The sequence below is a fragment of the Magnolia sinica genome, chromosome 9 (genome assembly GCF_029962835.1).
Source record: "Magnolia sinica isolate HGM2019 chromosome 9, MsV1, whole genome shotgun sequence".
Lineage (NCBI taxonomy): Eukaryota > Viridiplantae > Streptophyta > Magnoliopsida > Magnoliales > Magnoliaceae > Magnolia > Magnolia sinica.
In genome coordinates, this window is record NC_080581.1 from 15,339,450 (window position 1) to 15,365,468 (window position 26,019).

Consider the following 26,019-nt stretch of genomic DNA (forward strand, 5'->3'; position numbering starts at 1 on the left):
ACTTGATCTTGACAACTGGCATGCATATTTCCTTGTTAGTCACCTTTTCTCCAATGGAGTGATTGCCAACTTCAATGTGCTTGGTTCTTTCATGATAAACTGGATTGTTGGCCATTTGAGATGTTGCTTGATTATCACCATACAATCTCATAAGAACATCCATCACGAATCCAAGCTCGCACATTAACATCTTCAACTCAATAAGTTGCATGTTGCATGGGCCATAACATTGTACTTTGCTTGTACACTGGATCGAGTGACAAACACTTTGCTTCTTCCTTTTACATGTATCAGATTTCCCTTACAAATGTACAATAATGTGTGGTAGATTGCCTGTTAGAAGGCTACCCAACCCGGTCTACATAAGAAAACCCTTCTATAGTACTATGTCCATTTCGCTCGCAGAGAATTCCATGGCCAGGAGCTCCCTTTAAATATCTACGTATGCGAAGCATGACCTCCATATGCGACATTTGGGGAGCCTACATAAACTAACTACACTGACTAGATAAGTGATGTTTGGTGCCAGCCCAGTTTACACAAGAAAACCCTTTTACTCTAATATGCCATTTCGCTTGTAGAGAATTCCATGGCCAAGAACTCCTTTTAAATATCTAAGTATGCGAAGCACGACCTCCATATATGATGATGAAATCACATCATGCAAGCCATTACGTACATATCAGAGGAAGCGAGTCCCAATCTCCCTATGGCTAGGTGAGTACCTGTTCAGGTCTAAATGAGGAGCTAAAGGCGCCACATAGCATGTATGAGCATCATTGAAAACCCTACATCAGGAAGATGCTTGTGGATTGCATGGAGGACTAGCTTGGATGAGTTTTGACCATTGGATCACGAGGATGGCATGTTCGAACCGTTGGATGCGGGTTGATAGTCATGGCCGGCCTTGATCATGGACGTCATTGGGACCCATCGGGCACTTAAGGATGATTTAGATTATTTTATGCTCTAGTGCTTTTGTTAGTTAGTTGATTTATTGGATTACATTTTCATTTTTTTAGTACGAGGTATCTTGAAATAAATGTTTAGTAGGAGATAAAAGACAAACTATGTTTTGCTTAAGCTGTTTTGTGTTTGTAAAAATCTAAATTTGGAACTATATAAGGGCCTTGAACGTCCAACCCTAGGGCGGATGATGCTTTGAATGAAATTCGAGATTTCTCTCTTGATGCTCTTGTGAATGGAATCTTTTTTAATGGTGTGAAGTCATCTCCTTGGTGTGAATCCAAGAGGAATCTACCTTGGAGTAAATCTAATACTATCCATTCTCTTCTCTCTCAAAGGTATCTTCTCAACTTCATATCTTTTCTCACTTCTTTTTTTTTCCTTCGTCACTCTCAAATCCTAACATTCAAAACCACAAATCCATCAACCCAAACCTTTTTAACCTCAAAACCCACCTAAGTATGTGCGGATTCATCCATCCGTACAACCGTATGGAATGTGATGTACATCAGCTGTTTGGCCGCACGAGTGTGGCCCATCTAGCATATGGTTTTATTCCATTTTGCCATTTCTCATCCTATTAATGTTTACTCACAAAATTCTAACCCTAATTTATAGTTTCTCTTTCTTTTCATAAACACTAAATCCCACTTTCTTCCATAAACCCTTATTCCTCTCAAACCCAAAATTTCCTCAATTTCCTTTTGGTGCAAGTGATTCCCCTTGATTGATAGCTTATCCCTATGTTAATTTGGGGGTTTCTTAATACCATCGGGACCAATTGCTTTTGTATATTAATAGTTCCTATTACAAGCATGTATTAGCCTGAGATCTAACATATTATCTACTTGTTTACTGTTTTAGATTGATATGAGATTGCTGAAATTTATGATTTATTGCTCATGTAATCTGGAAATCTTGTTTTATAATCACCTTAGGATAGAAAACTTCATCTTGCATCAAAGTTGGTATTAAAGCTTAGGTTAACATACGGTAGATTCTTTTTAATCTAGAATAAGATTGTTCATCACCATACATAGTGTAGATCATTGTTTGAATTATCTATGATATTATCGAAATATCTCCAATATTATTGTTATCTCCAGCTTGACGATCTCGATAACACCAGTAGTGATACCGATAACACCGGTAGTATTAGAAATTCCAAGCATTAACAATGTATTGCTAAGTACCGCCAACGAATCGATATTGCCAATATTTTCAATTGTGTAAATTCCAAGCATCACTTGTATTGCTAATGTATCGATATCGCCAATGTACTCCCAATATTTTCTACTATGTAAATTCTAGGTGATGCTTGTATCACAAGTGCATCGGCGATATTTCAATAATATCGCCAATGTAGAGATATTACAGAAAGTTTGTTTATTAAAAAAAAAAAATCTATTTCAAATTTTTTTATGAGCGTGTTGTTGTATGCAGTTTTCAATTTGTCGTTGCCAATATTGATAATATCTCAATACTATCATTATCGCAACACGCGCAATATCAAGACCACAATCTTTTGTTTCATTTTCTGTTGTTGATGATTTCTTTGCAAAATATCGTGAGTTGTCGATATTCTGCAATATCGATGGCTGTTTAGATGGAAGGTTGGATGAATGATCAGATGGTTAGATTGTTTCTTATGATGACACATGCTTTTAATCCCCCATTAAATGGAAACTTATTGTGTATACATTCTTTTTACAATTTTTTTAATTCCTAAATATGCAAATATGTGTATTTTAGCATATCCTGAAGTTTCATTGAAAATTCTACCATTTTTCCCGTGTTTTCTCACATTTCTGTTTATCAGTGATATTATTGGTGATATCGATATTGTTTCTGTATCCCCGACCAACGAAACTTGTAGCGATACCGATACTTCAAACACTGGTGTAGATCATCATATTATGGCATTCTAGGATCAATTATTCCCATATGTATACCGATGACATTTGGTACTAGCTGTTTAGCAATTTACATCACTGAAATTTTTGGGTACTAGTTGCTGAAATTTTAGTCCTAGTATTTATTTTGGCATATTGTTGAGAATACTAGTGTTATTCCTTTAGTTATACCATTGCTGAACTTTCTCAACATATTATTTCCATGCTACATTGCTGAATTTTTAGTATCAAGCTGTTTCATAGGTTACATTGTTGTAGTTTTAGGGAAAAGTCTCTTTGGTTGTATAGAGTCATATAGGGTCATCTAGAGTTGTTTAGGATCATCTACGGTCGTGTCGAGTCCTCACCTAAGGGTTTAGTGCATGCCCACATGATATGGGTGTGGTTTTGGTCTTCACCCTACCATCATGAGCCAAGAACAAATTCTCGAAACTCTTAGTGCCATAACTAGACAACCGGATGCCCTTGAGGCTCAAAGTAGAACCACCAACAATCGTATAGGTTAGTTGGTGACTTCCCTTCAAGCAAACCCCAATAATGGGGAAGATGGTCAGTCCTAAGTGGGAGGTGCAAAAGAAGTTCACATGGGAGGTCACATTGGTGGACGTGGGAGAGGTTGTGGCCGAGGTGTTGGCCATAATGAGGTGCATGCCCAGCCACTCCGTGGAGAGTATCTAGACCACCACGATCCTGGTGATCGTGTTATGAAAAGCGTCAAGATCGAGGCCCTTAGCTTTGATGGTCATCTGAACCCAAAGGCTTTCCTCTACTGGCTTGTGGACATGGACCACTACTTTAAGTGGTACGAGATGTTTGATCACCGTCGTGCGAGGTTCGTCAAGATGAAGTTGGTGGGCCAGGCTAAATTGTTTTGGACCAATCTTGAGCGCAAGTTAGAAAGGTCTAAACAAGACCCGATTGTACATTGGGTCAAGATGGAAGCATTGAAGGAAAAATATCTTCCTTTTTCTATCGCCAGAAGTTAACGTATCAATGGCAATCCCTTCGTCAAGGAACAATTCCTGTGAAGGATTACATCGCTAGATTTGAATAGTACATGATGAGATGTAATGTCGAGGACCCAATAGTCATTCTTTCGTGTTTTAGGATGGGCCTTTGATCCAATATTCGGCGCAAGATGCTCTCTCATGATGTTGCAACCCTTGAACATGCCTATCAGTTAGTGTAAGAACTCGAGTAGTATTTAAAACCACAATTTGGGAGACGGTGTGATCTCCAATGTTAAGACTACTCTCCAGGGAGGTAAGTCTAACTTTGGGAGTCAACCCAAACCATTTGCTGGCTCTCAAAGTAATCAAAAGGATGTTAAGGGCAAAGGAGTCACCAATACTAGTTCGTGAGGGGGCGAACCCAGGCGATGTTATAACTATCAAGGATTTGGCCATTTCACTAATGAGTGTCCCACAAAAGAGCGAACTAATGCCCTCATGATTGGAGAGCAGGAGGAAGATGAAAATGACTAGGGTGACTATGAAGAAGAGGAATATCACCCTGTAATTGGTGTTAGTGATGAAGAAGAGGAGACCGTACCACATGCTGTTGTCAGCTGCTCCTTAGCTTAGGCTAACGGAATTGATGATTGGTGCAAGAATGCCATTTTCTATACTTACGTCAAATGTGGTGAGAAAAACTGCAAAGTGATTATCGATAGTGGCAGTTGTACTAATGTGGTATCTGAACACACCATTTCTCTGTTGGGCCTAGTCCTCACCCTCAACCCTATAAAGTTTCATAGGTCGATGAGTCCTTTATGCCAATCTCCCGGTGTTTTCTTGTTCCTACCAGGGTGTCCCAAATCGGTTACATATCGGCCGTAACGGCCGATACATAACGGTAACGGCCGACACCGTTATGCGATACGGGGTCGAAACGGGCACCCCCTCGATTTTGTGGCCGTAACGGTAGTTACGGGCCTTCAAAAAAAAAAAATTTACCTTTTTTCCTTTCTTTTCTTCTTCTTTTTCTTCTTCTTCTTCTTTTTCTTCTTCTTCCTCTTCTTCTTCTTCTTCTCGGACAGTTGCGGCTGCAGCTGCGGCCTTCTTCTTCTTCTTCTTCTCTCTCTCTCTCTCTCTCTCTCTCTCTCTCTCTCTCTCTCTCCCCCTTCTTTCCCTCTTTTTCTTTTTCGGTTTCCCTCTTCTTTTCCTCTTTTTTCATTTGGCATCGGAAATAAAATAGGAAGCAGATTTGCTTGTGTACCACACACCAACTATGTAGCTGCTGCATGTACATGTCATGCTAAGTCGAGCGCTGACACTCCTTGAGCTCGGAGTTGTACGAATGGTTCAAAGGAGATCAAAGTTACATGGGCTCCATAGTGATTTATTTATTATATCGACACCGTTCATCTAATTTTAGAGATCATTTTAAAGCATTACTCAAAAAATGAATCATATCCAAAGATCGTCTGGACCGCACCAAAAATAACAGCGGAGATAATGATTTTCACCGTTAAACAATTCGTAGGGCTCACCGTAACGTTTATTTTCCATCCAATCTGTTCGTAAGGTCAAAAAGACCTGAATGAAGTGGAAAAACAAATTTCATATTGATCCAAAACATCTGTGATCCCAAAAAGGGTTTCAACGGTAAACGTTCAATCCCCCATTGCCTTTTGCAGTGTGGTCCACTTGATAATTAGATCTGTATATTATTTTTCGTGTCAATCCTTAAGTCGAGCTTGTCAAATGAATGGACGGTTTAGATATAACACATACCTCATGATCAGGCCCACAGGAATTGTTGACGTCAAATGAATGGACTGGGTACACGACACCCTTTTAATGGACAACTTAATAAATGGTACACGTGCCACATGGGCCCCACCATGATATATGTATTTTATCCATGCCGTCCATCCATTTTGCCACATCATTTTAAGTCATGATCCAAAAAATTAGAAAGATCCATATCTCAGGTGGACCACAGCATAGGAAACAATGGTTATAGAATGCTCACCATTAAAAATTTCTTAGGGTCCACTGTAATGTTTATTTTCCATCTAACCTGTTAATAGTGTCACACTGACATGGATGAAGGGAAAACACACATGTCAGCTTAATCTAATCACGGTGGAGCCCAAAAAACTTTGACACTTGTGTGCTACACTTCACAATTCGAGTCTTGCCTAATTCGAGCTTTGGATCTGCCTCATTTTTGGGCTCATGCCCTAAAATTATTTGGCAAAATGGATGGACGGTGTGGATATAACACATTCATCACAGGTTGGGCCCAAATAATTTTAACACTCGTGTGCTACACTTCACAATCCGAGTCCCACCTAATTTGGGCCCTTAAAAAATTGTACACAAGACACGTATTAACTTAAAATTTACCAATTAAATTATGGGCTGTAATTGCTAACTCATAATGCCAGAATCAAATTGTTTAAATAGTTTAATTGTTAATTTGTGGACGCTTATTTTTTAAAATAGGGCCTTTTGATTTTTTTTTTCATGATTCACTATCCAATAAATGTCCACCAATTCATAAGTGGGATAATTCCAATAAATTGCATGAATTTGAGGCTGATTTGGGGCATGGATTGGTCCTCCAAATCAGCCCCAAATTGGCAACGCCATCTACCTGAATTTAATTTAATTTTTTTTAAAGAACTATTGGGAGAAATGATATCAAATTGTTAAGTATATAAATTAGATATTTAGAAAAATAAATATATGAATTTTGTAGTCAAATTCAGGTTATCTTGTTCATAAATTCATCAGACAATCCGATACAACTTCTCACCAAAGAGTGGACCATTACACCACCATAAACATGTTCCAATTTATAAATGAATGTATATTTGGAATGCTTAGAATATTCCGGATTTAATCCATATTTTTTCATATTTTTTTGGCAAAAAAAAATTGCGCCGTTACGGGCTACTACGCCCCCATATCCGTATCGGTTTCGGAGGGCACCGTTACGCCAACCGATACCGATACGGGACACCTTGGTTCCTACCCAGTTCGCATCTTATAAAGACTCGTTGTGGTGTGATGTTTTGCCTACGGATGTAGGACATATCATCTTGGGTAGGCTTTGGCTCTTTGATCGTGATGTAACAATATTTGGTTGTTTGAATGTTTGTTCATTCATCCATGAGGGCAAGAAGATAAAGTTAAATTCTCTTCCACCCAAGAGCACCCCATAATTAAAAAAAAGAGGACGTTAGAAAGGGTGATCCCAAAGAAGTGGGGAAATCGCAACCCAAGTCTCTTCACACATATATGCTAAAAGTTTGAAAAAGAGACTAATGCGGATTCAACGGTGTATGCCCTTGTGGCTAGGGAGATTACACTCGAGGTGAGAGTAGAGTTGCCGTCTAAGGTGATTCTGGTTGTTGATGAGTTCAGCGATGTCTTTCCTGATGACTTACTGGATGAACTTCCACACATGAGGGACATCCCGCATACCATTGATCTTGTCCCTAGGTCAACTCTACCAAACTTTGCTCATTATCGAATGAACCTTATAGAGCATGCAAAGTTAAAGAAGCAACTAGACGAGCTCCTTAGGAAGGGTTTCATTCAGGATGGTTTGAGCCTGTGTGTCGTACCAGTGCTTCTCATGCCTAAGATGGCACTTAGTGCATGTGCGTGGACAATTGGGCCATCAATAAATAAAATCACTGTCAAGTACCGGTTTCCAATACCGCGTCTTGATGATATGCTCGACATGTGATGGCCAGTGTCACAATTTTCTCGAAGATAGACCTCAAGAGTGGGTATCACCAAATACGTATATGCTTAGGAGATGAGTGTTAGAGAGCCTTCAAGATGAAGGACGAGCTATATAAGTGGTTAGTCATGCTCTTTGGCTTGACTAATGCCCCAAGCACATTTATGAGAGTGATGACCTAGGTGTTGAGACCCTTTATGGGTAAGTTCCTTGTGTACTTTGACGACATTCTTATCTATAACACATCAAAGTAACATCTCCACCATCTAAGGCAAGTTTGTGTGGTCCTCAGAACTGAAAAGTTTTATGCCAATCTTAAGAAGTGCACATTAATGTCAGAGAGCGTTATTTTCTTAGGGTTCATGGTATCATCTTAGGGCATTAGAGCGGACCCCGAGAAGTTCACGACCATAGTAGAGTGGCTTAAACCGTGCAATATTCACAAGGTGTGAAGCTTTCACGGCTTAACAACTTTCTATTGGCAGTTCATTACAGGGTTTAATTCCATCAAGTCTCCCATTACTGATTGCATAAAAAAAGGGGAGTTCACATGGACTAAAGCAACCTCTAGAGCATTCAAGGAGATAAAGGGCAAAATGAGCGAAGCTCCTGTCATGTGCCTTCCAGACTTTTCTAAAGTCTTTGAAGTCGCGTGTGATGCATCTGATGTGGGTATAGGTCGAGTGTTAAGTCAAGAAGGGCACTCCGTTGCTTACTTTAGTGAGAAGTTGAATGAGGCAAAGTAATGGTACTCTACCTATGACAATGAGTTTTATGAGGTAGTCTAGGCATTGAGACATTGGTGGCATTATCTGCTATCACAAGATTTTGTATTGTTTTCTGATCACAAGGCCTTACGTTATCTTGGCTCCTAGAAGAAGCTGAATCCAAGGCATGCTAAGTGGGTTGAGTTTCTGTAGGAGTACTCGTTTGTATTGAAGCATAAGGTCGGGGTTGAAAACAAACTTGCAAACGCCCTTAGTCATAGTGTCGCTTCTATAGTCCATGAGCGTAGAGGTTATTGGGTTTGAACAACTTAGGGATGAATACCCTGCTTGCCCAGATTTCGGGAAAGTATATGCGTCAATCTTGGCTGACTCGTCGAGGAATGACAATGAATTTGACTTGAACGATAAACTCTTATTTAAAGGTGACAAACTCTGTATTCCCTGTACCTCTCTTCGGGATTTCCTCATTCGGGAGCTTCATGCCGGAGGAGTAGCATGTTACTTTGGTTGTGACAAGAACATTGCCCTTGTGGAAGATAGATTCTATTAGCCTAGTCTCAAGCTAGACATAGCCAAAATTATTGGGTAGTGTCGCACTTGTCAACTGGCAAAGCAGATGAAGCAGAATATAGGGTTATATACACCTTTGCCAATGCGACATGAGTCGTGGCAAGATATTAGCATGAACTTTGTGCTTGAGCTTCCCAAGACTGTCAAGAAGCATGATTCCATCTTTGTCATAGTGGAACGTTTCTCGAAAATTGCCCACTTTCTTCTATGTTTCAAGACATCGGATGCGTCTAACATCGCGAAGCTATTCTTTGGGGAGGTAGTCCATTTTCACGGGTTGCCCAAAACCATTTTCTAACCGGAACGTTAGGTTTATGGGTTATTTTTGGAAGACATTTTGGCACATGATGGCCATGAGGCTCTAGTTTTCTTTAGCTTACCACCCTCAGACTAACGGCCATATTAAGGCAATTAATAGGAGTCTCGGTAATTTGTTGAAGTGTCTTGTGGGTGATCACACTAGGACGTGGGATGTAGTATTACCTATTGCGGAGTTAGCATATAACAGTTTGGTTAATAGGTCCATATGCATGAGTCCATTTGAAGTTGTACACGGTTGCAAGCCTAGAAAACCTATCAACCTCATTCCCATGTCATTATCACATAGGCCATCAAAGTTCGCGGAGTCTTTTGCACAACACATTCATGCATTGAATAATGAAATTAGACAAAGGATCAATATGAGCAATGAACGCTATAAACTTTTTGTTGACTCTCATCGTAGATTAAAAGAGTATCAGGTAGGCGACTATGTGATGGTCCATATTAGGCCAGAGCGGTTTCCTCATGGAACCATTAAGAGGCTATAGGCTCGTAGTGCGGGACCTTATAAGATACTAAAACGAATTGGTTCTAATGCATATATTATAAATCTTCCACCTTCCATGGGGATTTGTTCTACATTCAATGTGGAAGATCTTGTGTCTTTTACGATGTCCTTAGTTGTAGCATCCAACACTTCACTTGATCATCACGGTGACCCAAACCTGTCCTAGGACCCATGGCCATTACCCGACCTATCTTCCTAGCCTTTTCCTCTGTTGCCGTCTATATGTGCTAGACGAGAGGAGATTGAGGAAATCTTGGACCAGCAAGTAGTTTCCACACACCAAGGAGGGTTTTAGAAGTTTCTAGTGAAGTGGAAGAAAAAGTAGATTTCAGACAGTCCGTGGATAACGGAGACAGAGTTCCAAAACATTGATCCAAATTCACTTGAGTGGTACCAGAGCTTTATTTCGCTACAGACGAATTCTTCTCAGCCGGGGAGAGTTGATGAAGACATTACCTCACACAAGCCATTACATACATATTAGAGGAGGAGGTGAGCCCCAGTCTCCTTGTGGCTAGGCAAGTACTTGTTTGGGTCTAGAGGAGAAGCTGAAGACCCCACATAGGATGTACGAACATCATAGGAGAGCCCGCATTGAGAAGATGCTTGTGGGTTGCATGGAGGGCGAGCTTGGATGAGTTTTGGATGAGTTTTGACCATTGGATCGCGAGGATGGCATGATCGAACCATTGGATGCAGCTTGATTGTCATAGTCCACCTTGATCATGGACGTCGTCGGGACCCATTGGGCACTTAGGATGGTTTAGATTATTTTATGCTTTAGTACTATTGTTAGTTAATTGATTTATTGAATTATATTTTCATTTTCTTTTAGTAGGGGTGTATCTTGAAATAAGTGTTTAGTAGGAGGTAAAAAGCAAACTATGTTTTTCTTAAGCTTTTTTTTTTTTTTTTTTTTTTTGTAAAAATCCAAATCTGGAACTATATAAGGCCTTGGACGTCCAACCCTAGGGCGGATGATGCTTTGAATGAAATTTGAGATTTATCTATTGATGTTCTTATAAATGAAGTCTTTTTTAATGGCATGAAGCCATCCCCTTGGTGTGAATCCAAGAGGAAGTTACCTTGGAGTAAATCCATGACTATTCATTTTTCTCTTTGAAAGGTATCTTCTTAACATCATCTCTTTTCTCACTTTTTTTTTTTTGTTCCTTTTCCTTTGCCACTCTCAAATCCTAACATCCAGAACCACAAATCCATCAACCTTAACCTTTCTAACCTCAAAACCCACCAAAGTACGTGTGGATTTATCCATCCGTTCAACCATATGGATGTTCGTATGGACTGGACCGTACATGTGTGGCCCATCTAGCATATGGTTTTATTCCCTTTTGCCCTTTCTCATCCCATCAATGTTTCCTTGTTGAACCCTAACCCCAATTCATAGTTTCTCATTCTTGTCATAAACCCTAAATCCTCTTTTCTTCCATGAACCCTAATCCCTCTCAAACCCAAAATTCCCTCAATTCCCTTTCGATGCAAGTAATTCTCCTTGATTGATAGCCTATCCTTATGTTAATCTAGGGGTTTCTTTATTCCATTAGATAGTTTGTTCCATTTAGTTTAGTTGATTGATTTGGAGGGACATCGACTCAAATGGAGACCATCTTGACAAAAATAAAATAAAATTGAATACATACTAGGGCCCCGTTTGTTAAATCTGAAGTCTAAAGCCTGAATCTTAAATTTGAAGCCTGAATTTGAAATCTAAAGCCTGAATCTGAAATCTGAAGTCAAAAAACTTGTTTGATAATTATGGCTGAAGTCTGAAAATTAAGTTTTGAATTTGAAACAACCTGTTTGTTAACAAACATATGAAATGTCCGAAATATGTTAATTTGACACATTTGTCCCTATCTCCTATTTGAAAATGTTTTACATTATAAAAAAATTATTTTTTATTGAATGGAAATAAAATTATTCTATTAAATTCAAATAAGCTAAAGTACTTAATAGAAAATTAAAATATCATTATTCATAAAAAAACAGATAAAAAAATTAATGATTTGTATGTATAAGTGTGGCGGCAATTTCTTCTCACATATTGGGCATAATAGTTTTGGCCCCACTTTTTGGATCCACCTCACTTTTGGTCCCATGTCCTAAAATAAACTCACAAAATCGATGGACGGGGTGGATTTCTCACAAACATGAAGGTGGGCCCCACCTACATTTCCATAGCAGGAAATTCCTGCAAGAGGCTTTAGCAGTCAATCCCGTGTCCAGTAGAGTAGTGGATCTGGATGAACTTGGATTAGCTACTGATAGGTTGAGTAGCAAGACTGGCTACTGAAGTGACGTCACCAACTACTGTGGGTCCTACCATGATGTATGTTTTGTATCCACACTGTCCATCTATTTGGAGAGATCATTTTAGAGCATGAGCCAAAGAATGAGTTAGATCCAAAGCTCGAGTGGACCCTACCATAGAAAACAGTGGAGAGAGTGACGCTCACCATTAAAAGCTTCTAAGGGCCACAAAAGTATTATATCAAGCTGATATGTATGTTTTCCCTTCTTTAATGTATGTGTTAACTTATTGATGCAGGACAATTAACCACTTGCTCTAAAAGCTCGAACTGTTAGAGTATGGCGAATTAATCCCTTTATCTCATAGCCCAGGCCCCACATCTCATGGGTTAGGACCTCGGCCGAACCCCCCTCGTGGGTCCCAAATCACATGGGTACCGCCTCACACAGGGCGCTCACCCCAAGTGTGTCCTCGCATCCCACAGGCTACCCCACTCGAGCCCGGTGTGAAATGCGCATTAATCACCCTCGGTGAGAAGTCTAGAACACGAGACCTCCCCCGTCGGCCTCGCCCACCCCGAGTGTGCCCTTGCATCCCACAGGCGACTCCACTCGAGCCCGGTGTGAAATGCCCTTGCATTAATCACCCTTAGTGAGGAGTCTTGAACATGAGACCTCCCACTTTGATACCAATTTGATGCAGGGCAATTAACCACTTAACTAAATGCTCGAAATATTAGAGTATGGCGAATTTATCCATTTATCTCATAGTAGGCCCCACATCTTATGGGTTAGGACCTCGGCTGAACCCCCTTCGTGGGCCCCAAATCAGATGGGTACGGCCTCACACAGGCTGCCCACCCCGAGTGTGTCCTCGCATCCCACAGGCTACCCCACTTGAGCTCGGTGTGAAATGCGCATTAATCACCCCCGGTGAGGAGTCTCAAACACGAGACCTCCCTCGTGGGCCTCACCCACCCCGAGTGTGCCCCTGCATCCCACAGGCGACCTCACTTGAGCTTGGTGTGAAAATGCCCCTGTATTACTTATGAACAGGTTGGATTTCAAATAAACATCACAGTGGACCTTTGGAAGGTTTCAACAGTGGGCGTCACTCTCTCCACTGTTTTCTGTGGTAGGGTCCACTACAACTTTGGATATACCTCATTCTTTTTCTCATGCCCTAAAATGATCTTTACAAATGGATGGACGGTGCGGATACAACACATACGTCATGGTGGGGCCTACAGAACTTGGTGACATCACTTCAGTAGCTACTCTCGCTACTCAATCTGTCAATAGCTAATCCGCGTCTGATCTGGACAGGGATTGCTGGAAACGGATTGGCTACTCCCCCTGCCACCAACCCCATGGCTGGTGGTCGATACCCTGCGGGCCCCACCATGATGTATGTGTTTCATCCATTCCGTTCATCCATTTTTACAGATCATTTTAGGGCTTCACACCAAAAATGAGAGGGATATAAATCTCGGGTGGACCACACCACAAGAAAACAATTGTGATTGGATATCCACCATTAAAATCCTCCTAAGGCCCACCGTACTATTTATTTGACATCCAATCTATTGATTAGGTCATACAGGTCTAGATGAAGGGAAAAAACAAAGATCATCTTGATCCAAAACTTTTATGGCTCCCAAAAGGTTTTTAATGGTCGACACTCATTCAACACTATTACTTGTAATGTGGTCCACTTGAGATTGGGATATACCTCCTTTTTGGTCTAATAGCATAAAATTATTTGGAAAAATAGATGGACAGCATGGATGAAACGCATACATCATGGTGGAGCCCACAGGTTGGTGGCAATCCGTCCACACCATTGGCAGGCAGCGTGAACCCACAATCTGCATGGGATGCGGATTTCACACAAAAGGCTTTCGGAGGATGTTTCTAACTAGGGATTCTAGGTGGGCCATGTTAGTGGCTCTGTGGGGCTGAAGGTGATGTATATGATTTATCCACACCGTCTATCCACTTTTTCATATCATTTAGGGGCATAAAATAAAAAATGCGGTATATATAAGGCTTAAGTGGGTCAAATTGTAGGAAATAGTGAAATTTGGGTGCTTACCATTGAAATTTTCTCAGGGTCATAGAAGGCCATATTCATGTTGAAATTTGTATTTTTCCTTTTTCATCAAGGTACGTGTGACCATATGAAGAGGTTATATGAGAAATAAACATTACATTGGATTCTACGAAAGTTTCAACAATAGTTTTATTCAATTTCCGTTGGTTTCTATGGTGTGGTCCACTTGAGTTTTACATGTACTTCATTTTTTGGGCTCATGCTCTAGAATGATCTAAAAAAGTTGATGAACGGTGTGGATCAAACACATAAATCATGGTGGGGCATAAAGAAGTTTCACATGTTAAAAGTTGGTTTTGTATTGCGCAAACAATTTAAAGAGAAAAAATTTCCTTAGTAACTTGAAAAGGGGTAATTTTGGAAGCAAATTTTATTTTTTATAGAAAAATTTATGGAGCGCATTCCACATTCACCATTAAGCCAGACTCCTATCACGGAAAGAATTCAATGAAAAATCACTTAGTGCTTTCCGATTTCGGCGTTAACAAACAACTCTTGATACGGGGCATTTTATCAATTCCACGTTAAGTGCTATTTTTAAGAGTTAACAAACAGGCCCTAGGGGAAACTTTCAAATGAATTGGATGTTATACAAGTAGAAGGATGTATATATCCATGAACACAATCAACTAGCTCATTACCTACTTTCTGGCTTTCATCCATGCACATTTTCTTCTATCCATACCATCAACAATCTTCACGCATAACTCATGTCTTCAAATCTGACCTTAACCTTCAGATCCGACTGTAGATGCAACTGTAAATGAGAAATGGCTCACTTCGACCCATCACATAGGTAGAACATAAAATTGGGCCTTACACGCTTTTGTTGAACATGATTACAATGTGGGAGAGGGATTAGGTTTGGCCCACCCCAAGCATGTTAGGATTTCTTCAAAAAGAAGAAGAAGAAAAAATCTTCAAAAAGAAGGAAAAAAAAAAGATAAAAAGGAAGAAGAGAAAACGATGGAGAGAGAAAGAGCAAGATATCGGATCAATTACACTTTGATACCATGTAGTTAATCTCGAAGAAAATAGTAGAAGAAAGATGAAGGGAAAAAGAAAAGGAGAGAGGGTCTTCCGCCCTTCACACTTTGATACCATGTAGTTAATTATGAAGAAAAGAGTAGAAGAAAGGCAATCACTAACCATATGGAAATTACAATTATACCCCCTCGCTTGGAGATAATATGAAACAATAACATATGGGCCTAAAGACTCTACCCCAGGCATATGACCAAGCCCAAGATATGTGGACTACACGTGTAGTAAGAATGCATCAGTAGTTCGCAAGCTGAGAATTAAGTGATAGCTGATACTTTTTGTGACCCCATATGATTTAAACCTCTTCTTCATGAAATTAAGTGATAGCTGATACTTTTTGTGACCCCATATGATTTAAACCTCTTCTCCATGAAATGAGATTTGATATTGGCATTCTGGTTCCTTGTCACAGTGGCAATCAAGCTGCCATCCATTTTGCAAATAATTCGTTCTTCTCCATGAAATGAGATTTGATATTGGCATTCTGGTTCCTTGTCACAGTGGCAATCAAGCTGCCATCCATTTTGCAAATAATTCGTTCTTACATGAAAGATTTTCGACCTTTTGGCTATGATTTAGTATCTATTCTTATTAGTTCAATATTTGATACATGGTCCATTGAGTAATATGATATTAATCAAATTTCTTGTGGGGGAGGGCCAACCTCAGCAGCTTGCTGCTGGGGTCCTCATGTGTCGCCCATGCATTGTACTTCTACATAGGCTCAGTCAACCCTTAAAAAAAGCCAAGTATATGGAGAAAAAAATGATTGTCACTGTGCCATTCGCTCATTCTAACAACCAATTGGCTGACATCTTCACAAAGGCTACCAGTCGTCATCATATCAATTACATCTTGGGCGAGCTAGGCATGGGTGATATCGGGCAATGTTCGAAATATCGGTATCGTGTTACGTATCGCATCCTTGGGATACAAATACGTATCGGTTATTGCACGGGATATATCATTTGTATCGGATAATTTATTACACTTTGGAAAACATTGGGAAACATTAGGAAAATAGTTGAATTTTTTGATGAAACTCCAGGGATTGTTAAAAAAGACCTTAATACACGCTTTTAAATCATAACATTTCAAAAAAGAAGTGCACATAATACGTTTCCTTTGTATAAGCTCCTAAGCTATGTGCTGTCTGACTGAACTAATGCAACTATATTCAAATTGAATGCATAACATTTAGAGTGTATGTGATGATCATTTCATCAAACACTCCTAGATACTATGAAATTTGTCTCAATTGATAGCTGGTTGAAGGAAAATTTCGAAAAAAAAAAATAAAAAATAAAATCAATATTTTAATAATTTTTAATTAATTTTAATTAAAATGATTTTTATTTTCTGAAAATTGACAATGACTTAACAAATCAGTAGATCAGCCATCATGGATGCTTGATTGCATGTTTGGAGTGCGACATTGCAAGCAATTCGGGAGAAATTGGGTAAATTTCGAATTTTCCCCAAATCGGACCACCTACACTTAAATTTTGAAATTAGAGTGTTTGTGATGATCATTTCATCAAGTACTCCTAAATACTTCAAAACTAATCTCAATTAACAGCTGGTTGAAGGAAATTTTCAAAAAAAAAAAAAAAAACATTGAGAACATGAAGGACCAATGAATATTGAAATCAAAGTTTCAACTCCATGATTTTTCATGCAAAACATGAAGAACCAATGAATTTGTAACCACTTGACATTGATTTAACATAATTTCAACAAAAAGAAAAGATTGGAAATTGAAAATACTTACCGGATCGAACATGTGGGATATATCAGCACGGCGTGTTTTGTATCGCACAAGTGAGATACAAGATACATCGTGGGATATATTGGCTGATATCATCGATATTTAAAACAATGATATCGGGGAGGTTGAATGTTAGAAGTGTTACATATTGTATAATCTTTGCACTCATGAGTGTTTAGAGAGAAAAAGGGATTTAAGCTGTCTTTTTCTTTATCCGTATTTTTTCTCTTCTCATTCATTTTCTTCTCTAATACCAACTGCCATTTAAACAAAATCTCAAAGTAATAAATTCTGAATTTGGGAGCTTACATTGATTCTCACATAATTGCTTGCAAAATTTTGTAAAGTGGTTGGTACCATCTCTAAGAAGACTAGAGCCTATCTTGAATACCAATGTCTAGATGTATCGTCTAGAATATTATTCTGTAAGCTTTGTGTTTGTGTGCACAGTTGGTATCATGTGCATTATATGTAGCCATGCCCAGAGCAATGCATCTTATGTCCATCATTCTAATTATTTTCTATTGTTCATTCTTCATTCTTCATTTCTTCATCCATATAATAAGTTTCATAATCGATGTAGGTTCTGCTATTGGCTTTAAGCTAGATAGCCTCCTTAAACTCGCTGAAACACGTGCCCGTAACAACAAGATGACTCTCATGCACTATCTCTGCAAGGTAACACCTTTCATCCAAAGTGATGCTTTTTCTTCCACTAGGCCATTAGGCAGCAGTCTTTGAAATATAATGCCAACAATTAGTCTTTTCTTTCAGTTTCAGCTGGCATATGTTTCAGTTGGCATGTACATGTACATTTTCACATACATGTCTACTTATTTGGGCTGTCTATGAAATATAATGCCAACAATTAGTATTTCATTTCAGTTTCAGCTGGTATATGCTTATCAGATGTTGTGAACAAGAACGGAGTTCGTCATCATTGTTCTTCTATATTTTATGTCCATGTGTATTTTATGTCCACGTGTGCAGGTTGCTTGCCCATACACAAATGCATCTACCTATTTATATATCAATCAATCAATCAGTTTTTATGTATGCCTCTGTACTTTTGGATATACATGTACATAATGATTTTCACATATACATGACTACTTATTTGGGGTTGGCTTTTGAGTGGTAGGTTGGCAAAAGTTTTACAATTAGCTTCCTACAAGACATCAACCTTCCTCTTTTATCGAGGTCTTGGAATCGTCCATGGACATGGTAGGGGCTCATATTGAAACCACTCACATGCTGGCAAAGTCCCACCTTCTATTGATCCCAAGCCCAGTTATTGGTCCCAGCTTCAATAGGTTCTGCTATTGCTTTGGGTGGGACCATGCTGGCATATGAGTACTCCCACCCAATATCAATCATGTTGTAGCAAATAATATGGAGTTGAAACCAATTGAAAAGCTCTTGTATACATACCAGTTATGAAGCCACAAATATTAGGACCGCTCACATACCAGCACTGTCCCACCTAGTATTGATTCCCAGACCAGTTAGTGGTCCCACCTTCAATAGGCTCTGCTATTGCTTTGGGTGGGATAGTGCTGTCATTTGTGTACTCCCACCCAATATCAATCCTGTTGTAGCAATTAATATGGAGAAGAAACCAATTGATAAGTGCCAGTTATGAAGCCTCCACCTTGAGTTGCCACAAATCTTCAATTGTGCAGGGTAATAGAAAGAAATATGGATAAAAGGATAGACCAAAACCTAACCGAATCTCTCCCAAAGAGGTCTAGAAGAATAGGGGTGCAAATGGGTTGGGTTAGATTGGGTCAAAGTGAGTTCCAGTGCTGATCCATTTGGTAATGAGGCATGTAGTTTAGCCTTGGGAGATGATACTGTAGAGCCAGAAGAGCCAGAATATGGTAGAGCCATATTGCTGCATTACACGTGGTGGGGTTATCTTTCAGTTAGGATTGTCAATCTAATGGAACCCACTATGTATGGAACTTGATTCGAGATACACATAGACCGGATGATCGTAGCCAATGTTATATACATCAGTATTGCACGCATAGGATACAGAAACATGTCATTAAAGCACGGGAAATATCGCAGAATGTATTGTTGTCTCAGTGAAACATTGGGTAAACATTGAGAAAATGATGAAATTTTTCAATGAAACTTCAGGAGATGTTGAAAGAGACATGATTATACACTTTTAATTGAAACCATTACAAAAATAAAGTATGCATGATAGTTTTTCATTGTTTTTAACTAAAAATATATTTAGTTTTCAAAAAAAAAAGAAAAAGAAAAAAAGTGTGGCTAATGTATCGATCAGCCTACAAGTATCAACTGTCAACATATAATTTTTTCGTACTCTACTTGCATTTAAGGTGAAAAGGGAAGATTTTTGGATTTTCCAATTTCTTCCGTTTTCAACATTTAAATTCGAACAAACTTGTATTAAATCATGTTAGTGCATGGAATTCATGCGCAGATCCAGATTTGTAACTTGCATAATCTATAGAAAAGAAATGAATCTAAACAAGAAAAACTGACTTATCTCATCGAATGGCTCTGTGCTGTTTTCACTCCCAAATCGCGATTCTCCACCAAAAAAGAGATTTGTTAGTAAACTAATCAACTGGAGTTGCCTAAATGCACAGCTATGAACAATTCCTAGAGAAATTTTAGGATATATGGGTTTTCTTTGATTTTTTTTTCCCCCAAAATGTCACTGCACGAGTATCAATGATACATATCAATTGTATCGTTGATACAAGAAAGTTTTATAAAGGTGATTGAACAATACAATATATGTGGTATAACGAGGGATACAAGGGAAATTTTCAATTCCCCTTGTATCTCGTATTGGTACCTTGTGATACTTATAGTACCAGCCAATACCATCAGTACATTGAACATTGATCCTAGTCATCTAAGCATTGGCCTTCAAATATATGGTGGAAAGGAAAAATATCTAACGGTCAACACTAAAGTGCCGTAAAGTATAGAATATAGATAAGTTATGCCTACGGTCTTCTGATAAGTATGATTTTGGAAACGTGGTCTGTCTATAATGAGGCCCACTAATTGGAAAGTTCAGATTGATGGATAACCCTGCCACATGTAATGTATATCAATGGCCATACCATATTCCAGTTTCTCCCAGCTCTGCCTTATCATCTCCCTTCGGCCTGATAAGCAACCCATTAATATCTAGGTAGGCTGTTAGTCGAGTGCATGTCCAAATCAGTGTTTCAAATAGCGCCCGTAGTGTAGTGGTAGCATACGCTACGTAGCATAACGTAGATGTAGCGCTACATAGCGTCCTAAATAGCGTAAATCCCCTGTAGCGTACACTACAAGGGTCGTAGCATATGCTATAGCTATGTAGCGCGTAGCATAAGCTACAATGTATTTTTTTACTATTTTATTTTTTTATTATTTTTTTCATGATTTCTTTGTATCTAATGTTAAGGAATGTGACACTTGTATTGTACTTGATACTTTTAACCCATGGGATTTTTATTTCTTTTCATAATTGTGACTTGTGGTTTCAATTAGACATTGTTAATTAAAGTGGTTTGCTTAGAAAGTTGTCGATGTAATAATTATTTGATTTGGCTTATATATGTGGATTACCTTTTGATAAATGATAACTAATAACTTGTTTGAACATGCTTATAATTGATAAAATGAATAATCTTTTAGGCATTTATATATATATATATATATATATATATATATATATATTCCTTTTTTCAACTATTTGTTATATTTGTTTTATTTTTAAATTAAAAAATAGAAGTATTGTGTAGCTTATGCTACACGCTATAGAGGGTTGAGCGCTACGAATCACGCTACCGCTATTTAAAACACTAGTCCAAATAAGCCGACCCATTGATTTCATCGGCCTGCTTTGGTATAAGAGGATTGAAACCCGATGCGCTTATCTAGTGAGTTGGGTTTGGGCCGGGTCTAGGTCGAATTTGGGTTGGTTCTAAAAGAATGATTGTGTGATTTTCAAAAAAATGATGCCCCATATATGTTGGTTCTCTGTAGGCTTTAAATCAAACAAGCTCCAAAGCATGTGGTCTCTTGCCATCTTAGAAAAAGTTAAGAAAATTTTAGAAATAACACCCAAGTATAATTTTTCTTCGAGAAACTAATATTAGATTATGGATTAAAAGAAGCAAAATCATCCATGAACAATGTATAGTAGTTAAAGACCAAATATGGCGTAAATTAATAGTCACACACAAGTACAACTCCCATTTCTTTGAGAACCTAATATGACAATAGAGAGTAAAAAAATCATCACGAACACTATATACTAATCAAAGCTTAAATATAGTGTAAATTAAATAGTTATACACACATAGACATCTCTCTAAACACAAGGTATTTGGAATTTAGGGTTTGGCTCTCAATTGGGTCTAGGTCGGCTTAGATCCAATTTAGGTTGGTCTAAATTGGGCCCATTTAAAAGTCAGGTAATGCAGGAGCATTTTCACACCGGGCTCGAGTGGGGTGGCCTGTGGGATGCAGGGGCACACTCGGGGTGGGCGACCCGTGTGAGGCGGGCCCCACCCATGTAAGGCGGGTGGCTCGTGTGAAGTGGGGCCCACGACGGGGGGTTCGGCCGAGGTCCTAACCCATGGGATGTGGGGCCTAGGCTATGAGATAAAGGGATTGATTCGCCATGCTTTATCAGTTCGAGCTTTTAGAACAAGTGGTTAATTGTCCCGCATCATCAGGTCCAAGTCCTGACTCATTTAGGAATTGGGGTGAACTTTTAGACCTAGACCTTTTCTAATCCAAACTCAGATCTAGAGCCGTTTATTGTCTAGTTTGGTCCAATGAAGCATTGGGTTGAGTCATCCTATTTTCATGCCTATAGAAGAGTCTCACCTCTAGATGATGTTTCTATTCACAAGAAGCACAACTTAAATGGCCAAGTTTTTTATTGAATAAATAATTGCATAATCTCCAAAGCTCCATGCATACAATGTTCGTTGTACCGGTATCATTACATGTATCGTTGGTTGGGGATACAGAATCATTGTATCGTTATCACCGATACCCTTAAATGAATCATTGGCTGAGGGAAGCATGGGAAAACCGGTGGGATTTTTCAATGAAACTTTAGAAAATGCTAAAAATACACGTATTGCATATTTAGTAATAAAAACCTTGCCAAAAAGATGCATACATAATAAGTTTCCATTTAATGTGGCCTAAAAGCATGTGTTGTTGTAAATAATCAATTCAATAGTAACTAAAATGAGTTAACATAATACAATGTAGGTACCAAACAATAACTAAGACATTTAAAATGTAAAAGAACTAAAAAAACATTCCTATCTAGACAACCCTCATACCCACATGGAGTTAAGAAGTGGCTCGTAGTTGTTACATATATAAATACATGCATGATGATCTTTCCATCCATCCATCCGTGCATGCTTGCATACATTAACACATGCATGATGATCCATCCATCCAATTGTCCATCTATTCATCCATGCATGCATACGTACATACATAAACAAATGCATGATGATCCATCCATCCATCCAATCCATGCATGCATAGCGTGTGCATATGTTTTTTAGTTGGGTCCTAGTCTTTATTTTATCTAAAGTAAGTTGCGCTCATGTTTTTTTATCATACATACATATACACACACATACATGATCCATCCATCCATCCATCCATCCATCCATACATACATACATACATGTTCATCCATCCATCCAACCAACCACCCATTCAACCATCCTTCGATCTAGCCATGCATGCATACATGTATACATCCATGTTCCAGCCATCCATCCATCCATGCATACATATGCACATCTATGTTCCATCCATCCATCCATGCATACATATGCACATCTATGTTCCATCCCTCCATCCATCCATGCATACATATACACATATACATACATGCATTTCATCATAAAACCATGCATGAAATATCCATACCAAAAAAAAAAATCAAATGGATTTTTTAAAAATAAACAGATTTTTAAATTTGTTTTAAATAAGAATCTGATTTTCCACTAACAAATGCAACCTGTTGATCATAAACATGGACTATAAATAAGAAAACATTGAAAGATAATAGATATGTACAAAAAAGGTTGCAAGTATTTTTTTTCTAGTTAAACATTTTTAATATATTTTTTTGAAATATAGATAATTAAAAAATTGAAAAATCAAGAGATGAGCATGAATTGATAGATCAGCCCCTTCTCATCATCATATTAAAAAATAGGGTCCCCATTACTTATTTTAAGGCGAGAAAAGGTTTTCTCCAATTTCCCCAAATTTCCCATTTTGATGTTATAATCTCCCAAGTTTTCACCCAAATTCGTAGCAATGCATGAAAATCATGTATAAACATGGATTTGAAGTGAAATCCATGAGAAAATCAAACCAAAAAACTCATTATGCAATATTTCATACCTCCTTCATTCTTGCCCACTGAAGTTTTGGTCCGCGATTTTCCCCCTTATGGGAGATTTGATCTGTAGAAAATGAAGCCGAGGTGTTGAAATCTACCCCCAAATTTAGATCTGAAAAGAAAATTAGAAGTTTTTTCTATTCTCTATTTTTTTTTTCTGACTTTTCTTTAGAAATTAGCATGCTTTTTGTCGCAAGGGTGGTCATCGACGATATTGTATGGACGATGATATCACTGATACAATCAATACCTGAAATTTATGTACCTGGAAATATCGCAATACATTGGTGATATCAATACAGTGTTTATACTTAGCAATATACAACGATTTATTGCTAATACTTGGAATTTTTTAAACTGCCAATGTTATTTATATCGTCGAGCTGGCAATACTAATAATATCGGTGATATTATCAATAATATCGTTGATACTCAAGAGCATTGCATGGGTCTATGAAGCAATCCTACTTTAAATATAGATATAAAATAAAATAAAGTAAAAAATTTTAAAAATAAAAAAGAGGAAGCCAATATTAAAAGCTTATTGGCTCACTAATGCAAGGGCATTTTCACATTAAGCTCGAGTGGGGTGGCCTGTGGGATGTAGGGGCACACTCGGGGTGGTGGGTGGCTCGTGTGAAGCGGAACCCACGTGAAGTGGGTTCGGCTGAGGTCCTAACCCATGGGATGTGGAGCCTGGGTTATGAGATAAAGGGATTGATTTTACACGAGTCGCAAAAATGTTTTCAGCTTTGAACTATGACAAACCAAGTGATCAAGCAGTTGAGAAAAAGGGTGTAGGAAAATATATGTGATTGTGTATGTTATCCATGTACTATTATGGAGCACTATACGCAAGTTTCTCTCGAGTTAATATGTGTGTATTAGTCTTTTGGGCCATAACATGACATTTCTCTTGTTTCCATAACCTCTCTCTCTCTCTCTCTCTCTCTCTCTCTACTTTCCACTTGGCATCAGGGTAGTTTTTTGGACCTGCTTGAAACCCACAATAACGGCGCCACTATTGACATCAAATAACCCTACAAATAACATCAATGGGTCCGGCCGGGTGAACATCTAAAGCAGAAAATATGGGGTTTGGAAGAGGATTTTGGAGGATTAATTGTGATTTTTATGGGATTTTTTATTAGTTTTTAAGAGCGTTTCACGCAAATTAGAAAAAGTCGGGAAACAATCTAGATTCAGGTTTTTTTTGTTGTGTTATGTTTTAGGGCTTTTTGGGCAGACTTTTTACATGGGTTAGGTGTGGTTGATCATTAGCAATCATCAAAAACAAGAAACGTAAAATTTCGTCAAGATTTGGGGGCACTATGATGTTTTTGGTGAGAAACGGGTGCCGGATGGCCCTTGCTTTGGGTCCTTTTGCTAAAATTTACTGGTCTTCATGTTTTGATGTTATGAAGTTGTAAAATCAGGTCCAAATTCATATTAAGGATGGATATTGTGTAGTTAGTGTTCACCCTCTGTGCTTAGAGGTAGTTACACATGCAAACCGTTTAATATAATGCTCAACCCAACTTAATGTAGAGGATGAGCAATGGAGCTTTTCCTTTTCCTTTTATCATTTTTTCCTTTACCAAGCCTTTGTTATCAGTCATGGGTGTAGTCCATCACATGTTGTGCAGTGTTACATGTGTTTTCACATACCATTGTAGGTGTAGTCCCCCTCTTAACTGTTGTGAGTGTAGTTAACTCACTTGTTATATAGTGTTGCATGTCTTTGAGAGGATTTTGCATGTGAATGGTGGTTTGGTGGCTCGATAATTGTCTAGTTTGGTTATGGCCTTTTATTTGAAGAAAAGATTCAACAGACAACGAAAGCTTAACCTACAAACAAGCAGCAATTCAAGAAAATGTGTCCCACCATGATGTGCTTGAGGGGGAGTTGTGGCCGAAGTTGATCGTTATCATCTTCTTCATTTGTGTTCCAAGTTGGGCATAATCAGTATCTGTTGAGGCATGAAAATAAGAGGGAAAGATTTGAAGAAAAGAAGATTGAAAAGTAAAAAGAGGAAGGAAACAGAAAAAGGAGAAGAACAAGTACTTTTAAGGAGGGTTTGCGCGGGTCTACGCAAGACATATCAGTTGCGCGGGTCCGCGCAACCAATAATTCAGTTGCGCGGTCGCGCAACTGATTTTTGGACTTGTTGTCCATAAATGTTCAAACTCAATGAAAGGTGGGTCCCTTGGCACCAAGATCGAGGTTTCGCACGTGTGAAGGCCTATAAATACCCCTTTCTCCCCTCATTTGGAGGATCGAAGATTTTGGAAGAAGTGCAGAGCAGCAGAGAAGACTGAAGGTAGGACTAAAGAGAAGCCCATGGTTTGCGCGAGAAGACTAAAGGTAGGACTAAAGAGAAGACTTGTTGTCCATGTTGGTTGCGCAGGTCCGCGCAACCAGACTGTCCTTCAGTCTATAATGATAAGAAGCCGACATGCTATCAAAATGATCAGGCGCTCGTTCTTCTTCTGTTCAAGCTTCAAGAAGAGAAATCAGCTGATTGGATCCATATCATATCCCTCTTAAAGAGATGATCAAATCCCGAGTCGAAGTGCTGCCGAATTTGACATCCGGCTTGGACATTTGAACTTTGTCAATTTCTACATTCTGTATTCTAGATAATTTATCTTAGAATCAAGGGACCCCAAGGATGTAAATGAA

General features: G+C 38.7%; 1 protein-coding gene and 1 non-coding gene across 7 annotated transcripts in view; both read left to right on the forward strand.

Moving 5' to 3' along the window:
* The window catches only part of LOC131256974 (formin-like protein 18), a 128,618-nt gene that overhangs the window by 76,957 nt on the left and 25,642 nt on the right, over nt 1–26,019 (forward strand). For all 6 annotated transcript variants that reach the window (XR_009177031.1, XM_058258102.1, XM_058258101.1 and 3 more), the window contains one exon: nt 17,487–17,581. Coding sequence is in view for 5 of the 6 variants with exons in the window: in XM_058258102.1 (XP_058114085.1) it covers nt 17,487–17,581 (95 nt within the window). In the remaining variant the exon portion in view is untranslated. The remainder of the gene's footprint in view (nt 1–17,486; nt 17,582–26,019) is intronic.
* LOC131257058 (U2 spliceosomal RNA) lies at nt 15,684–15,872 on the forward strand. The gene has a single exon (XR_009177080.1). It is a non-coding gene; the product is annotated as a U2 spliceosomal RNA (small nuclear RNA).